Source organism: Lupinus angustifolius, chromosome LG20 (assembly GCF_001865875.1).
Source record: "Lupinus angustifolius cultivar Tanjil chromosome LG20, LupAngTanjil_v1.0, whole genome shotgun sequence".
Lineage (NCBI taxonomy): Eukaryota > Viridiplantae > Streptophyta > Magnoliopsida > Fabales > Fabaceae > Lupinus > Lupinus angustifolius.
In genome coordinates this window covers 19,490,356-19,509,619 of record NC_032028.1, presented here as the reverse complement: position 1 = coordinate 19,509,619, position 19,264 = coordinate 19,490,356, and the positions used below count along the sequence as shown (strand labels likewise).

Genomic DNA, 19,264 nt, shown 5'->3' with positions numbered 1-19,264 from the left:
TATATATGTGGAGTCACTCACATGAAAAAATTATGTGATTATGAGAAATGATAATAGTTAATCTAGATCATGAATCTTATTTGAATTGTCAAGATTAAAAGATACAGGCACATGACTGTCATGTGATGAATAACTAACTTTTAATCCTAACTATTCATGATTGATCGTAAGGTCGAGATATATTATTCTTACAATTTTTATATGTGAACTGTTCTCACTTGAGTCATTTCATATATAAATATAAATATATATATATATATATATATATATATATCGAAAGGAATATATGAGTTTTATATATTTTTATTATGTCATTTACATATTTATTTGTTATTATCTTTCAAGAAAATTAATACAAATAAATAGTAAATAATATATAAGTTTTTATAATATATAGATATACACTCTATTTTTAAAATGGATAGTAAGTATACCTTAAATTTCTTGCTTCATTCCATAATTGAAAATAATAGAGAAAAAATGGATAGAGTGATAGTGCATTACATGTTTGCTATTAATATTTAATTATTATGTTTTTTTTTAAATATAAATGATAGATTATGTAATAAATATATTAAATATTTATACTGACTTTGTATAGATTCAAACCAAAAAACTAATCCACAAATATTTCTTTTAGTTTAATATTATACGTGTAGAATTTTTTATACATTTAATACAACATTCATGTGTGTTAATTATGTGAACTCTCTTAGGTAAAAATAATACACATAAATAATAGATAATATATTGATTGTTAATTTAAATTGATAATACATTAATATTAAATTCTATTTTTATTTAAATAATGATTGAGATTATACTGGAAATTAAACTACAAAATGATGAAAAGTTACACCAAAAAATCAGTGTTATTAAACAAGAGGTATGATTTTTATAATAGTGCCTAACATTAGTGCACATTTTATGTCCCAAATTTTGGTGTCATTATATGTTTCATGACCTTGTGATTAATTGAAAAAATGTATTTAAGTTAAAACTTAATTTTTAAATATTTTTCTGACAATTCATAATTTATGACACATGTAATAGCATTAAGTATGGGACATCAGAAGTGTTTTGAAAGAGGGGGAAAAGTGATGTACCCATCCAAATTCATTGGCTCCTACTTTGATGTATTTAGCTCTTCACCGGTACAAAAGAGACCAGTACATAGTTTAAGTCATTATACATGACAAAAGTAAATTTTTAATAATTTAGATTTTAATTTATTTTTAAATTAATTAACTTCAGAAAATCTATCCCTCACATTCTCAGTACTAGACTCTCTCAATACCGGGAGGAGTCCTATTCTATAAAATGGAAGTTATGATGAGAGAAGGAACGATGATCATATATGTCTTAAGAATCCACTTCCACCTCTAGAAAGTTCAGCATAAGTGAATCTTATTATACATAGAACTTTGTAGCAATACATGATCCTCTCAATCGTCAGAAATTATTACTACCATATCAACCAGCACTCTTTACATATTGACTCACATTCCTATTTTTCAGTGAATTATGCCACATCTTTTTATATTTATTACACATAATATTATAATTTTATTTGAATATTTAATTATATATGGTATTATAATTTTGGCTATAGTTTCGGATTGAGTGTTTGATATTGATTATTACAAAAGAAGTATCATGTAAGAAAGAATAAACATTTAATAATTGATTTGATTGTATTTTGATATTTATTCAAAAATGTAATATTCTTATCTAAATAAATTGGATCAAAGATAAACATGATATAATCTTCAGGTATGGAGAATATGGCATAAATATGGTAAGTTGTTTAGTTTGACTGATTCAGAATATAATATGTTCTCCATTTAAAAAGTAATCATATATAACCTCTTGAGCCATTTTTTGCATCCAAATATTGCAAAATTATTTGCATTATATATATTGCAAAATTATTTGCATTATATATATTGCAAAATTGAATATATCATATTATCTTTCAATTACCATTATTTAATAATATAAATGAAATTATACATGTTCAATTACATGAATATCCTTTAGGCATATTTTGCATTTATGTAGTAGTAAGGGTAAAGTTAGAATATAAAAATTACGCATGTTCAATTACCTATATACCCCTTAGATATGTTTTTGCAAAAATGAACATTACTTACCTCAACTATAACCAATTGCAAGAAAAGCTTATACTTTTCTTCATACTTTTTTTTACCATAGACAAGGTTTAATCTCATACTTTAGTATCAGAAGGAAAAAAAAGACCTTAGGAAATGTTGATTGATTAGGAAACTACCTTCAAATCTGACTATTGCTATAAAGAATAGATTCAAGCTATAGGCATAATGCCAGATATTGATCTTAATCATTTACCAGCAAAGCTTTCTCTATGCAACTGCATTTTCGGGGACTCGAACTCGAGACATCTGATTAAGCTATAATCACTCCGCACCAATTAATCGGTTATAGATGTTGATCTTACTTCATTGATAAGTTATTGGTTAAATAAGTTCGGTACATGTTCAATGATATGTGGTGTGGAAGTGTTTGTATGAAAGTGTGCATGTCTAGCAATACTTCAAGTATAGATGAAATCTACCAGAACAGATGATTCAATTGCAGATCAAGCCAAATCAGTAAATTTTATTACAATTAAAGAACAATGTTCAACACCTTATAGTATCCATTATTTTACCTTCAAATCAGTGTTCTTCTGATCAACCAACTTTTCTTTTCGGACAAATAAACGATGAACTCAAACAATCAAGAAGAAAGGCAGCTTTTCGAAATGACATCAAAGGACATTCCATTTTGTTGAAGTCTATCTTGTAGATCAGTTGCACCAAATACAATCCCCGGAGGGTAAACTCCTCCTTTCGGTAGGCTCTCTCTTTGGCTGAGAAGAACAAGTGCACACTGAACCATAATTATTGGGGTGGTTACATAACCCATTTCAGGTCCCATTACTCTTGTTACAATTTCCATGTCCGGTTTTGTGTTTACTTGAGCGGCAAGACTCTCGTTGCTATAACCATGTCCGACAAACCACATCTTAAAGGATGCACTTTTCACCTCCTCTTCTGAAGGACCCTTCTTGCTGAACCCACCGAGGCTAAAGATTGACGGATATTTCAAAAGAAGCTTTCTTCCGAATGAGGTACTTCCTAATAGACCAATGATTAGCCCGAGGGTGATATAGCCGAAAATGGTTATCAAAGATTTTGAGCTTATTTTCACACCGAAGTGAGCTGGCTTCACAGATGACCAGAAGGCTTTCCTTTTCTCTACGGTGTCAGCACTGTCATTCAACCCAGGGAGACCATGTGGGTTTTCTGATAGAATTGAAAGTGTTCTTCCGACAAGAGTTGCGTCTGCTGAAGGTAGCTTTACTCCCCAAAGGCCAATTTTCTTCTGGTGTTCAATTATTTCACCTTTTGGAGGGGGGCCAGGAATCTATAACCATGCATGAAACATAAAAGTCGGCCAAACGATACAGAATATGAAAAGTATTAAAAAGAGAGAAAATGAAAGCAGTACAAGGTCATCTTAGGTTAATCTATTCGGAACTAACTTTGTTATCACCGACACCTATAACAGAATGGTCAATTGTCATTGAGTAGAGTTGCTTATGAATAAAGGATGAGTGGTCAAATATCCTACAAGGCCTAATCCAGTTTCTACTGTTCTATACATTCTTTTATCATTTCTTGGTAGTTCTATCATAATCACATTTTAGTTGACAAGAAAGTAGTTAATATTCTAAGTATATCTAACATTCAAAATGAACTACAATCAACAGATTGCACCATTAACTCATGGATGAAAATATGCTGCTCACTGCTCATGGCAGACACAAATCATCATACACTGGAATACAAACACCCATTCACACGAACACCTACATCACATTGACATGCAATTATAGGCCCTCGTTCAGTCAGCTCTACAGAGAGTAAATATACACAGCCTCCTTACCCTCACAAGGAAAGAGTCTATTCCAGAATTTGAATCTTCACCACTATTTCACAAGACAAACAACCTTAATACCGAGTTAATAGTGCACAACCTAAGATTACTAATGAGTCAACATCTAATGCATTTTAAATTAAATCAAGCTGAATATACCCTACAATCTTTCTAAGTTCCTAGTTCCTACCATTAGAACTGAAACCAAATAAAAATATTGAGCAGTAACATGATATAAACACTTATGATAAAGAAAGTGTTACCACAGGCCTTGCTCTCACAGGTCCAGTCCTTCTAATCTCCCTCAATTTCTTCACATCCGAAACGGCGAGAACCGCAGACTCAAATGTCCCAAAGTTTCCCACAAGCCTCTTCTCAGACTCAACACTCAAAAAAGCCTCAACCTGATTCGGCACCTCCTTCCCCACCCACTGCCTAGAATTGAACAAAAACCCTAATTCAGCAGGAACAGAATCAAACCCACATGCAGAAACCACCAAAGAACCCATCTTTACACCTTTCTCATGGTACTTCTCCTCAACCCTCTCCATAAACTCCGATTCCCCCGTAATATCCAGATAGTCACAACCGGTTTCAACGCAGGCTGAGACCACCGGCTCGCCGTGGCGGCGGAAGGGGCCGACACAGTTGAGGATGAGGCGGGTTTGGAGGCAGAGGGAGCGGAGGGAAATGGGGTCGGAGGTGTCGGCGGCGATGATGGGGATTGTGGCGGTGATGGGTGGTGGGTCGGGTCGGGTTGCCCATTGAAGGGTTTGGGTTAGTTTTGATGGGTTGCGACCAGCTAAGGCAATGGAATTGAGAGGGGAAAAAGGAGTATTGAGGAATTTGAGAACTTCTTTAAGAACATGTTTCCCTGTGAAACCTGAAGCTCCTAGGATTACTAAGTCATAGATACGAGGTGCTGAAACTGACATGGTTCTTAAGGTAACAAATATTACATGTTACCTCATTTGTAATGAGTATGTATTATGATTCCATTCCTATCACCAACATTTCTTCCGGAGACAAAATCCTCTCATTGTAATCTCGTAAATATTTGCTATCTCACAACTTGTGTTACTGTATGTGTCATCAACTATGATTGATCAAGAAAATAATTAAAATTATTATTATTTTTAATTTAAATATATTTTTTCAACCAATAACAAGATAGAATAGTGATACATGCAGTGGTAGAAATTGTAGGACAACAAATGTCCTCCTCTAGAAATGTTGTAAAAAATTAAAGAAAAAACAACATATATTAATATTTATATCATTTTTATTTAAACTGGGATTACATTTTTACCCTTAAAATATATATAGTAAATATTATTTCTCTCCATGAGGAGTCTTACTTCTTGTTAAGAGGAAGAGTCACCCAATTCGAAAGTGATTAATTTCCTACATAAAATGTAATGGGGTATCCTTAGTTGTAAGAAAAAACATAAAAATATGTATCCACAAACAATATATAAGTTTTATACACTACTTTGATATCATTCATCATTGATTCCAAAAAACAAATGAATAGTAAATAATATATTAATTATGTATAAAATATAAATATTGCACTCTTCAAAAATTAACCCAAAATCTGGTTTTTTATTCTAATTTGTTGATTTTAATTTAGATTTTCATGTTTTCAGTGTTTCTTCGGTTTTATATAAGTCAAAACTAATGAAGTGGTTTTTATATTCTATTTAGCATTTTATATTGTCTCTGTATCTTTAATTTGTTACAACATGACAGTGAGTATGAATTTTTTTAAAATGTTTCACTTTTTTCTCCACAATTCAAAGCTAAATATTAACTTCAAAAGTAACCTATCTTATTCATCATTTCATATGTCTCTTTATTCTCTCTTCTCAAATCTATATCATTTCTCAGTTCCAATGTTTAACGCTTTCTCTTTCATATTTTAGTGGTGTGATATAAGGTCCTTAGTGATCATAACAAGTGTTGTTGGACAATGAAATTAACATGATCACGATAGTTGTTGGATTAGATCCAATCTTTAACGTTTTTTTGTGTGAATGTTAGTGAAATCTGAGATGAATCAAAAAATGTTTTGTATTAGGTTTAACTAGTTTAAATGGTTAAGCCGTTTGGTCTGACTGAATGATTTAATACTTAATTAATAATTGTTATATATAAATATATAATTATCTATAAATATATAATTATATAAAAATATAAAATTTTACATAATTAATAATTAAGTGAAACGTCTGGTTTACTTTCCAGATTAATCTGATTTAACCGGATTTAACACGGGCAGACCGGAATTTTCTCAGTTCAAGTGGTTCAACCCTCACTCCAATAAGACGATAAACCATAACTGTTTTCAAGTTCGATCAGCGGTCAAATGAGTCGAACCATCTAATATGGTCCGGTTCTCACAATACTACTTTTTCTTTCATATTTTAGTGGTATGATGCAAGGTCATTCATGGTCATAACAAGTGTTGCACACTAATATTAACGTAATCACGACAAACGTTGGATTGTGTTTATTGTTTGATTTTTATTTTTGGAATTTGATTGAAGTCCGATCAACGATCAAATGAGTCGAACCATCTAATATGGTCTGGTTCACACAACACTAATTTTTCTTTCATATTTTAGTGGTATGATGCAAGGTCATTCATGGTCATAACAAGTGTTGCACACTAATATTAACGTAATCACAACAAACGTTGGATTGTGTTTATTGTTTGATTTTTATTTTTGGAATTTGATTGAAGTCCGATCAGCGGTCAAATGAGTCGAACCATCTAATATGGTCTGGTTCACACAACACTAATTTTTCTTTCATATTTTAGTGGTATGATGCAAGGTCATTCATGGTCATAACAAGTGTTGGACACTAATATTAACATAATCACGACAATCGTTGGATTGAGTTTATTGTTTAATTTTTATTTTTGGAATTTGATTGATAATCGTATTTTTCTAATTTGTACCCAATAATTTAAAAAATGTAATATTGGAAAATAAATAAAAAATTATAAACAGCAATCACAACTTTAAACTTTTACGTATTGATTGCTTTCACTTTAAAATTTTCTATATTGATTTTTTAGTTACCATTCCCTTATTATATTAAACTATCAATCATTGCCTCATTATATAATTTATTAAAAGTATGTGAGTTGTATCCTATCAATTCTTACCTTCAAAAATATTAATTAAGTATTATAAATCATTATGTCTCACTTGACATTTTTGTGGGTGCCAGCAAAAAATGGGTTCATAGTTTATAAAATTTTAATTATATCAAACTTTAACAGTAAAATTTGAAATAATATAACAATTTAAGGAAACTTTAACCCTGTTTTTTTCTTCTACAAATGAGGACATTACCAAAATAATAATGTTTAAATATCAATCTCTAATAATATAGGTCAAACAAGACTTTGCCAAATTCAAATTCCATAAAATAATCCCAAAATTATTAATATAAACTATAATAAAAGGATAGGAGGAGATCCACATTTGCTTCTTCTAATATTTCATATCTATTTACTAATTCAAACCATTAGATTTTCATAGAATTGATGACTAAAATATGGAATACATTTTTTTAACGTACTTCTGAGCAAGTAAATCCATTCAATAAAAGGATTATACTAAAATAAATAAATAATCAAATGAGTAAATAATTTGCCAACTACTCACCTTGTCATAACATGATTTGAATAGAGACAGTAACGAGGTTTGGCCAGCATAGATTTTGCTATCATTTTTCAATACTCATTTATTTGCGGGTACCATATAAAGATTAAGTATTTATGTATATTTTAATAATTGCTATATTTAAAATAATCATTATATGAGTAATACTATGTATTTGATAAGTTTATCAATATAGTTTAATGATTAGTCACTAAAATCATTATCAAATAAAGAAATTAGATAATATATAAACTTAAAATTTTACAAATTTATAATGTATAAAATATTTAATTATAAAATTTATAATAAACATATGTATGGTTAATGTTATTAGAACTATACCGGACTGTTTGACCGGTTTGACCTCTGAACGGACTTGAAAATGACTTTGGCTTACGGTCTTAACCGAGTTAGGTTGAACCGTTTTGAACATGGGAAATTCTGGTTCGATCGTGTTAAATCCGATTCAACTGCATTAGCTCCGGAAGTAAACCAGACAGTTCAATTAAAATATTTAAAAATTTGAATAGACTTAAATATTTTGTTTTACTTTAATCCAAAAAAAAGATGAAAATATATCAGTTCAATATAATTTCACATAATATATTAGTTCAATTATTAATTATATGATTATAGATAAAAATTATTAAGTATATATAAAACTATTTAATCAAACTGAACAATTTAACTATTTAAACCAGTTAAACTTAATATAAAACATCTTCCAAATTAACGTTCGATTTCTCAACATTACAGGATGAATAACATAGTATCCGCAGCACATTATTCATTAATTATTATTGCGGATAGTTGTTACTAATAAGTCAATCATTAAATTACACAGACACCCCTGAGTTTTAGTGAAATTACACAAACTATTCATCACTTTTTTACACTTACACAAACCTCCACAAATTTTTATACATTTCATTACATTGATCACCCCTGCATAAGAAATAAGTGTAATCTTTTAAACAAAAAATGTGATAAATACAGTTAAGTTAAACAAAACATGATATATTGTATAAACAAATCCAAATAATATACAAATCAATGTATATTATTTTTTGCTACAAAATGTATCAACAATTCTAAAAAATATTGTTTAAATTGCTCTTATAACATAGTGTAACAAACCAAAAATAATAAAGAGATATTGACTCATATATTATTTGGACTTGTCTCCACAATATATCATGTTTAACTTAATTGCATTTATCACTTTTTTTTTTTTAAAGATTACATTTATTTCTTACGCAAGAGTGATTAATGTAATGAAAATATAAAAATTAGGGAAAATTTGTGTAAGTCTAAAAGAAAGAGGAATAATTTGTATAATTTTCCTAAAACTCATAGATATTAATGTAATTTACTATAATCCATTGATGTATTTTTTGCCAAACATTCGTCAATCTTTCTTAACAAGACTCATAGGTTTTCAAAACTTGAAGGAAGACTCTCACTCTCCCTTAACGTTCAATACCTTCAACCACACACTTCCTCTTCTTCTTCTTCCTCTTCCTTTCTTCTCATTCCCAATTCTTATAATCTAAACTACACTTTTCTCTCTTTCTCTTTCTCATTTCACATTCCAATGGAAACCAAACTTTTAACACCTTCCTTCTCTGCAACACCATCTTGTCGTTTACATCATTCTGAAAAACCCACTTTTGTTTTTCATCTCACCAAACGCATAACTTCATTTCCTTCCAACCCCACTTCAGATTTTCCAAAAAGATGCAAACTTTCTCTCCTAGCGCATGCAGCTTCCAATGGGTGAGTACTATTGCTTATACTAATCACTGCTTTTAATTATATTTTTTCTATTGTTTTTTTTGTTCTCTGAAATTCAATTCAATTATATGGTTCTGGATAAAAAATTACATTTTTATTTGATTCTGAATTTCTGATTGTCTCTCTAATTTTGGGGTGTCAGAATTTCTAATAATTCTTGTGTAGGCACAATTGGAAGAAGAAAAAATAGTCTTATTTGCCACTCTAAGTGCCATTGTATTAAATTGGTCTAAGATGCTAGGATATCCTCTCGCACGCTTTTTGGATAAGAGACTAATTCCCTTGCTTTCAGGATACCTTGACTGTCTTTCTAACAAGTATTGCTTTCGGGGAAAGGACCTGACCTTTTTGCCTTGTATCATACCTTGGGGTCTACCTTTTCCCAACAAAATAGTTTAAATCATTTGATTTAGATATTCAATAATGAATAATGTAATATTTATTGGCAAATCTAATAATTTTGATATTTTAGTACATGTAACTGCAATTGACTCTAGACACTAGGTATTCAATAAGTTTTTGGTATTCTCTCACCTTTTGGTGAGGAACTAATACCGTTTCGGGGTGTGTGACTGCCCCTCCCAACAAGCGCCACTATTTGGAATCGAATCCTTGATCTTTTAATTGTTTTGGATCTAGCGGGACCTTATACTGCTAGACCAATGCCTTGTTGGTAGGTATTCAATAATGTAATTTTGATATTTTAGTACATGTAAGTGCAATCACCAATTCTTATTGCTCTATAATGTGTTCTACCTCCTTAAGACATTAGATATAGATCCTAATGTTGCATGCATTCATCCTTAAAATCTGCAAATGCATAATAGTTTCTTATATGATGGACACCATCATTTATGCTTTCAAAATTGGTCAATCAAATGTAAAAATTACTCTTTTTCTTTTGTAGAGTGCTAACAAAGAGAAGGATTGATGAGAGCCAAAACTTTACCCTTGATCATATAAGACACACTTTAATACGTCTAGAGGATAGCATAATCTTTAGCCTCTTGGAGCGAGCAAAATACCGTTACAACGAAGATACATATGATCCTAATGTCTTCTCCATGGATGGATTTCATGGCTCATTGGTAGAATATATACTCAGGGAAACTGAGGTTCTTCATGCCAAGGTATGGACCTAAGCATGGAAAGCTATGATCAAATTAAATCTTTCGATAAAAAATGATAAAGTGAAAGTACTGTGTTTCCGTTACACTGAAATATAAATTTTAATTTTCCTGACTGAGTTTCCGTTACACTGAAGGTGGGTAGATACAAGAGCCCTGATGAGCATCCTTTCTTTCCGGATGGCCTACCCGAACCATTGTTACCGCCATTGCAATACCCTAAGGTAAAGAATATGCCTTAGCAATAATGAAGGTTGTTTCTTAAGACTTTGTTTTGCGCCAAAAACCAATTAACTTATTGAATTTAGATCCTCTAAAGTGAGAAATGCACTTTAGAGAATAAAGGGCAAACAGTAAACATTGAAATATTGATCAAGGGATTGGATTCACACATATCCATGAGTTGTTATAGTGATGCTTGTATCTTATAAAATTTTAACATATTGGTTCTTGTTAATGATTACGGGTGCTGCACTTTACTCTTTAAATTCACTCTAGAGGATTCAAATATGAATTTAAGTGAGAATAGGTATTGCGCTAATTGCTTTATCACCGAATATCTGTGTCATATGTGAATAGGTGTTGCACCCTAGTGCTGATTCAATCAACATAAATGACAAACTGTGGAATGTATACTTCAGAGTTCTTATCCCAAAATTAGTCAAGGAAGGAGATGATGGTAATTGTGGATCCACTGCTGTTTGGGATACAATGTGCTTGCAGGTACACATTAGTACTTTACCTTTTACTTAATTCAATTCGCATTTGAAATGATGTCCCGAGGGGGATTTTCGAAGCTACCCCTTATTAAGGGTATCTAAACATCTTGTATTATCATGTATTATATATCTATCCATATCCTTGACTATGATTGAGGAATTGATGGAGTGACTTTTAAAGCGGCGACTTTAACACATCAAAGACGTTGGATGAAGATCGGACGGCTTAGATTAAAAAAAGAATCAAAACACAATATAAGTCGGTCAATTTCCATCCAACCGCCCAAATTTGTCGAAGTCGTCAAAGTGATACCTCTTCATAGTCACTGAATCTTTCCCCTTATGGTTGACCATCATTTCATGTGCTTTCATGCCCGCTTCGGTATTAATTTTTTACATGTGCAATGCCATTTATAAATTTCCCGAGCTAGTCTTTATACAAACTGTCAACAACTTGCAAGCTTCCTTCGGTCCTTCCTTAACATCTGGCATTATTTTGATAAGTTTCTGTTCCCTCTAAGTTGATATTGTAATTGCAAATCTGTTTCTTATATTGCTGGAAACTTGTGACTTTTGTGTGACTTCAGGCCCTCTCAAAGAGAATCCATTATGGCAAGTTTGTTGCTGAGGCAAAATTTCAAGCTGATCCAGATGCATATAAAGCTGCCATTATCTCACAGGTATTAATACTTGTCCAATGACCATTCTTGGAGACTATTCATTTTGTTTTTACTTTCTAGGGAAATTCAGTATTATCAATGGCCATTGCGATGCGGATTGTGGTCGTTGTGGTGTGATTGTGAGTAAAACAATATTTTTATAGCAATGCAGCCCGATGCGGTTGTGTTGCGGCATAAATACGGTTGCATTGCGGCCTGTTGCGGTCCAATCATTGTGACATGCTTACAAGTTTGAGGAGATCGAAATGCAAACGAATAATTCGGCATTTCATTTTTCTGCAAGCTGATTTATTCCAGAGTCAAGTTTGATTAGTGGAGGTGATTTTGCAGGATAAGGATAAGTTGATGGATTTACTAACATATCCTGAAGTTGAAGAAACAATTAAAAGGAGAGTTGAGATTAAAGCCAAAACTTATGGGCAAGAAGTGGATATAAAAATGAATGAACATCAAACTGAGCCAGTGTACAAAATAAATCCAAGTTTGGTTGCTGATTTATATAGTGATTGGATCATGCCATTGACAAAGGAAGTTCAAATTGCATATTTATTAAGAAAGCTGGACTGAACATAATAAGCACTTTTTTTAATTACATTGCTCATAGAGTATTGATGTTTTCAAAGTAATGATGCTTATAATGTCATGTCTATGATGGTAGACATTGGGTAACATTAAATTTTATTGAAATTTGATTTATTATTTTTTACTTTGGCCACTTAGTTAGGAAATAAAAAGGATACTAAGTTTCTCTTATGTGGTTGCATTAATAATGCAAGGCTTTTAATTCTTAAGTTGGTGATAGATGTTTAGATTTAAAGTTGTAAAATAAAGAATGCAACAAATCTAGTTTCACACATTATTTGAAGTGATTGGGTTGGTTTTGAATTTTTTTTAGTAAATGGTATATTCTCATCTTTTTGGGTAAGGAACTAATCTCTTTTGGGATTCGTGGTTGTCTCTCATAACATGTGTTACTTCTAGAAATTGAACCATTAACTTTGGGGATTTAAAGTATATTCAAAAAAGCATTTGTGTGCACCTCAATTGTAGTATTGTTTTATTCTTAGTTCAAGAGCTATAGGAGAAATCCCTCAAAACATAATTTTACCACATTTTGAGGAAAATAGATGTAACCTTTAAAAGCGAGATTGTTTTCAGGATTTGAATATATGATAAAACAAATCAACCTTATAATTGTGTTTAAGCTCACTCTCTTTACAAAATATTTTACTAAAACAAGAAAATTCAATACACAAACAATTTGACATACAAGTTAATATTTCCCTCTATATTTTGATTTTATTAAGAAATCAATGGACTTAAACATCCTTAACAACTATTGCCTAACATGATCTAGCACCATAATTATCCAATTCAAATGATTCATTAACTCAAACAAAAAATGCAGCTGAAAGAGATGGGTAGCTTAATGGAGGGTGAAAATAGATGGGGCCAAGCAAGATCACCTTTGGCCCATTCCTCCATACACCAATAATGATATCCACCACATAGACAATAAAACATCTAAAGAAAGACACATCAAACTTACCCTTATTTTAGACATCTTCTGTCTTAAAAATTACATCAATCTCTATGTTATTATTTATAATTGGTCAGAAAAATACTTAATTATTAAAATTTTAATTTAGATATTTTATTTTCAACCAATCGTAAACAATGACACATAAAATTGCACACTTTACGATATAGCAAATGTGCTCCTATAAAGAAGAGAGTAAGAATAAGGATAAAGGATGAGAAATTGGCCAACCACATCATCAAAATACTATCACAAGAAATAGGTAAGTGGGTAGGGTTGCAGCACATAAAGGGTGATTACCTGTGTTTAAATCCAGATAGTTGCACTTTTTTCCCTCCTCATAAAAAAATAATCAAAATACTTAAATATTTTTTATAAGTTTTAATTAAAGAGAAGTGATGTATTTAATATTTTGATTGTACACTTGATCTTCCAATTTGGATTCTTTTACCATTGTCATGAGAATATTATAGATTTATCTTATTGACAAATTAGATATGTTATGATTTTAGGAAAAGGACCACACTCATTGTTGTTGTTGTGGCATGACCCACTTAGACACGTGGATCAGGTCAAGCATCTATCAACATGAAAAGAACATCAACAATTTTGAAGACAAGACAAAGGTTATATTTATATAACACTATCTGTCAATTGAATGTTTTTTTGTTACTTATCAACAGAAAAACAAAATACAATATCTATAACTTTGAGTACAAATATATCATTTATATATGCGTAAATTACACTGACATCCCATGAATATTAGTGAAATTATATAAACTATCTTTCATTTTTTTACACCTACACAACCCTCATCTAATTTTTATACTTTCATTGCACTGACCACTCCTGCATAAGAAACAAGTGTAATATTTTAAACAAAAAATGTGATACGCAATTAAGTTAAACGAAACATGATATATTGTGGAGACAAGTCCAAATAATATATGAGTCAATATTTCTTTATTATTTTTGGTTCGTTATACTATATTATAAGAGCGATTTAAACAATATTTCTTTAGAATTGTTGATGCATTTTGTAACAAAAAATAATAAAGATACATTGATTTGTATATTATTTAGACTTGTCTACACAATATATCATGTTTTGTTTAACTTAATTGCATTTATCACATTTTTTGTTTAAAAGATTACACTTATTTCTTATGTATGGGTGGTAGTGTAATGAAAGTATAAAAACTATGGGAGGTTTATGTAGGTGTAGAAAAGTGAGGGATGGTTTGTGTAATTTCACTAAAACTCAGGATGTGTCAATGTAATTTACTCTTTATATATAGTCATTTAACATTTATTTTTATTACTTTTTCCAAAGAATTAATAATGATAGAAAATGAGTAGTGTATATAGAGTGACATTATATAATACTCTTAATATATATATATTTCTCTCTTTATTTTATGTGATTATTATGTATTTATTTTAGAGTGAGGATCCGAGACTGGGAGAAGAACTAACAAGAAATGCAGACTTTGTTCCGCACCTTATTTCAAGAGTAAGTTTAAAAACATATTGGTCATCAATTCTAAACATATCTAACAATTTTAAGAATAAGTGCATCCCTTCCCTTTATTTTATACTTTCCACTATTACTTCTTAATCAAGTCTTGCACTTTTATCTCCAAATGGGATGAGTTTAAATTCCATTACTATCAACATGAGAAATTAGTATAGCACTTGGTTAGTAAATTTAAAAAAAAACGTGTTGCTTAGTAATGTATAAATATTTTTTAAAAGCACTTGTTCTTGAGTTAGAAAGTATAACCTAACTCTAATAAATTAATTTTAAAATCCAACTCATGTGAACTTAATAAAATTTCTGAAGTTTACCCTTCATACTTTTTTCAATAAACATTATTGTTCATAATTAATATTAAGATTTTGCTAGAATCAAACCTTATCTCACCTCTTATTATTTCTAACCATTCGCCTCCAATTAGCATGTAGTTAAGGGTCACCCTCCAATTAAAAACTTATATGACTTAGAATAAGTTATTATAGATTTTTTATTTATTAGTTTTAAAAAATGCCACTCACTTAAAAACTTTTACTAATAGACTAAATTAATATGTATACAAAAAATTGCAAACTATATGGGATAAACAATTTATCATTGCCCCTTTTACCATGTTAAGCTCTTGTACTTGAGACATGATAATTTTTTTAAGGAAAATGTTTAATTTCTATATAAAAAATGGCATGAACTAAAAATTGTTAAATAATTGTGGGAAAAAATGACAAGATTTAAAAATGCCATATATTTATTACAAAATTAGTTAAAGACATGGCGTGATGAAATAAGGGTGCGTATGCTCTTGTAAGTAAGACGGGATCAAGTAGAACAAGTTAAAAAAATTTAAACTCTTAGGTTCATATTTTGTTTCCAAAATAATTATGAAAATTATTAAATTGAATTATAAATGTAATATTTATACACTACCAATATATCATCTATTATTTTAATAGTTGTATTATAAATTTAAACTCTTATTAAATTGATTAAATCTCTCACATCATCCATTCATATATTTTCTTTTCTGTTGAATTCTTTTAAAAAGAAGATAACTTAGTGGACGGCACGGGTAGACATCTGCTGTCCCAAAATAATGTGTCACTCCATGTGTCACTGCTTGTGATTGGTCAGAAAAATAATTAACTATTAAAATTTTAATTTAAATATATTTTTTCAATCAATCATAAATAGTGACACACTTTGTGGTACAGCAGATGTGCTTCCGGACTGCACTGCTAAATTCACTATCCATGTTGGGATAAACAATTTATGGACACTGAAGATCTACAGAACCTTTAAATTAAATGCTGGAAACAGAAATTTTCACAATATAAAAATATACTAAGTATTGGTTTGAATCTTTAAAAAAAGTTGGTGACTAAATTAATCTCTCAAAGTTCTAAGAGGTCATCATATGGTGGGTCTTGCAGGCTTGGTGATACTTCTAATCTCTTAATTTCAAAATATTTTATGAATGTTAGAAGGAGCATACTAACAAATTCAACATGGTACTTAATTGATGAGGTTCTCCTACCTAATATATTAGTCTTTTAAATTGAGTTCTTCTCATGCGAGTGAAGTTACTCATATAGGCTAGTTGTAACATGGAAAAGACTACCTATAGGCTGGATTAAGATACATTACTGAATACGGATATGTGACCTTTAAAGGGGCGACAATGTTAGAATAATAAACTCAATATAGTATTTAAGTCAGACACTCTCACCTAATAGATTATTCTTTTAGGTTGAACTCTTATCATAATTTAAGTTCTAACATTAATATATATACATTGTTCATATAATGATTTATATATAATCATTTATTATTCAGTTGTCTTATTTTTATTTAAGAGTTAATAATAATTGAATATGAATGATAGATGTAAGTAGTATAAAAAACTCCTCCATATATACATTTTTGTAATATTTTATATCTTTGTGGTACTTCAATTAAATGCTTTATATACAACTGTCCAAATTATATTATATTATATAAGGAACAAAGTGCAAAAGCTTCCTTAAAAAGGCCAAATAAACAGAACATGATAGTAGAGTTTGTTTCTAAAGTGAGTTGAATAGGTTGGTAGTGAAGAACAATGCAGAGAAAATTCATGGAGAGTGTACCAAACATGTTGATAATCATTGTAGCATGTACTATGATTCTTGTGATGTTACCAGAAGCTTCTGCTACAAGGTGGACTGTAGGAGGAAACATGGGTTGGAACACAAATTTCAACTATACTACTTGGTCTAAGGGCAAACATTTCTACAAAGATGATTGGCTCTGTAAGAATCACTTTTTTCTCTCTCAAAAATCACTTTTTGTTTCTATTTAAACCTCTTTGTGCTTACTAGATCTGAAAAACTTCATTGATATGATAAGATAAGGTTATATGATATACAAGTTTTTTCTTGTTTTTTCAATTTTGTAGACCAAGTGGATGTAAGGTAACTAATCTTGGAGCTTTTGGCTTTTTTAGAGCTTATATTGTATCAAATCTTAAGTTATTATTGCAGCAGATCTAAGGATTTTTTTTTTGGCTTGTGCTTCTGCAGTTCAACTTATCTAAATTTAGCTTTTGACCAAAATGCAAACTTTACAATAAAAATGGAAATTTGAGGGTAGTGTGTTTGGATCTAGTTTTGTTCTGCATTCTTAGATCCTTAACTTTTAACTTCTTTGCTAATTGAATCCTTTTCTTTCTTGCTTATTCATTTGTTTCATGTTTGAGTAAACTTTGTTGAAGTTTTCTTAGTTACTTGATTTGTTAATCAAAATTATTAGTCTCTGTCATGAACTTATGATTTTGAACATTCTTTCTCCAATAGTGGTTAGTTTTGGTTACTCACCATTAATTTTGTTGGTCAAGTTAAGAAAAGATTACCCTATCAAAATCATTGTAGTTGAATATCAATCAAGCATTTGAAAAAAAAAATCAAACAAATGTGGAAAAGTTTCAGATCTGCTTTCACTTTTAAGCAGTTTTTGCTTTGCTATTTTATGATACCCTGTTTGTGGGCTATAGCTGGTTGTTCAAATTTTTGTACCCACAATAGTTAATGACTTAAAGTGATTACCATCCATGTCATATCACATATTCAATTTTTCTATTGTCTTGAATGATTTTCCAAAATACCTGAATTTAGTGACTTGTACTATGGCCCCCAATTTTTATATCTATGGTAAGATTTGTCTATATCTTGTGCCGAACTTACACTCCATATATTATATCTCACTTCTACTTATACCAAATACATGTGCTTCTAAAGCTTGTCTCCACATTTCTAACTTATCATTTAATTTCTCTCTCGAGTTTCCCATTTCCCACTAAGATGATATGTGATGGAGATCTACTGTCCCCGACCACGTCTCTGACCAATCACAATGAAGCAAAATTAATAAAGTTATGAATATTTAATTTTTTTAACTGACGTGGCATGATAGGATTGGTCTGGGACAGAGTTTGGGACAAGGTTTGGGACAGTAGATCTTGTCCGATAATATGACAGGCAGAAAACATGCATTGTGGTATATTCAATTTTAAGTTTGAGTAAGAATTTTGTGGAAAAATACACTAAAGTTATGATTTTTTGAGTTAATTAAGTTGATAACATTACTAAATAATTTCACAGTTTTTGTGTATGATAGGAACCAAATGAATGTGTTAGAGGTGAACAAGACAAACTATGAAAGCTGTAACTCTGATCATCCACTTCATAATTGGACCACTGGTGCTGGAAGAGATGTAGTTCCATTAAATGTGACAAGAAATTATTATTTTATTAGTGGCAAAGGTTTCTGCTATGGTGGCATGAAGATAGCTATTCATGTTGAAAAGTTACCACCTCCTCCTAAAGCATCTCCAATAATATCTGAAGCAACAACAACAACAATTATATCCTCTACTACTCAAATTATTCTCTTGCCTATTGTTTTTGCCATAGGAGCAACATTTGATGCATTTATTAATTTATGGTAACTATAGTATTGATATTATGCTAAAGTCTATAGTATTATTGACATTATGGAACAATAATGTCATTTCATGTTGTGGTTTATATAACAAATTGGTCAAGGGTTATTATGTTTCTAGTTAGGTAGTGTTTGGTGTTTGATTTTCAATGTGTTGTATTTTTGCATGTTATGGTTTGATTTATTCTATTGGAGAATTCAATTGCGTGATTTGTGGGAGTACTATTATATTGTAATATTCTGTTGGACTTATAGGGT

General features: G+C 30.4%; 3 protein-coding genes and 1 long non-coding RNA gene across 6 annotated transcripts; 3 read left to right on the top strand and 1 right to left on the bottom strand.

Moving 5' to 3' along the window:
- Positions 2,583-4,949, bottom strand: LOC109335879 (probable mitochondrial saccharopine dehydrogenase-like oxidoreductase At5g39410). Its single transcript, XM_019572120.1, has 2 exons — positions 4,224-4,949; positions 2,583-3,447 (listed from the first exon to the last, which is right to left on the bottom strand). The coding sequence occupies exons 1-2, from the start codon at positions 4,893-4,895 to the stop codon at positions 2,758-2,760; spliced, it is 1,362 nt and encodes a 453-aa protein (XP_019427665.1). The 5' UTR covers positions 4,896-4,949; the 3' UTR covers positions 2,583-2,757.
- Positions 7,743-19,260, top strand: LOC109335885. The gene is made up of 3 exons (XR_002106275.1): positions 7,743-7,755; positions 14,710-14,715; positions 19,046-19,260. It is a non-coding gene; the product is annotated as an uncharacterized LOC109335885 (long non-coding RNA).
- Positions 9,166-12,643, top strand: LOC109335881 (chorismate mutase 1, chloroplastic). Of its 3 annotated transcripts, none has more exons than XM_019572124.1 (6): positions 9,166-9,413; positions 10,339-10,561; positions 10,696-10,782; positions 11,138-11,281; positions 11,865-11,957; positions 12,288-12,551. In XM_019572124.1, exons 1-6 carry the CDS (start codon positions 9,232-9,234, stop codon positions 12,522-12,524), a joined length of 966 nt encoding a protein of 321 aa, XP_019427669.1. In that variant the 5' UTR covers positions 9,166-9,231; the 3' UTR covers positions 12,525-12,551. The 3 variants fall into 3 exon arrangements, with proteins under 3 accessions (XP_019427669.1, XP_019427671.1, XP_019427670.1); XM_019572126.1 differs by having other exon boundaries at positions 9,258-9,417; positions 10,341-10,561; positions 12,288-12,643; XM_019572125.1 differs by having other exon boundaries at positions 9,258-9,422; positions 10,340-10,561; positions 12,288-12,643.
- Positions 17,076-19,218, top strand: LOC109335883 (lamin-like protein). Its single transcript, XM_019572128.1, has 2 exons — positions 17,076-17,319; positions 18,667-19,218. Exons 1-2 carry the CDS (start codon positions 17,130-17,132, stop codon positions 19,011-19,013), a joined length of 537 nt encoding a protein of 178 aa, XP_019427673.1. The 5' UTR covers positions 17,076-17,129; the 3' UTR covers positions 19,014-19,218.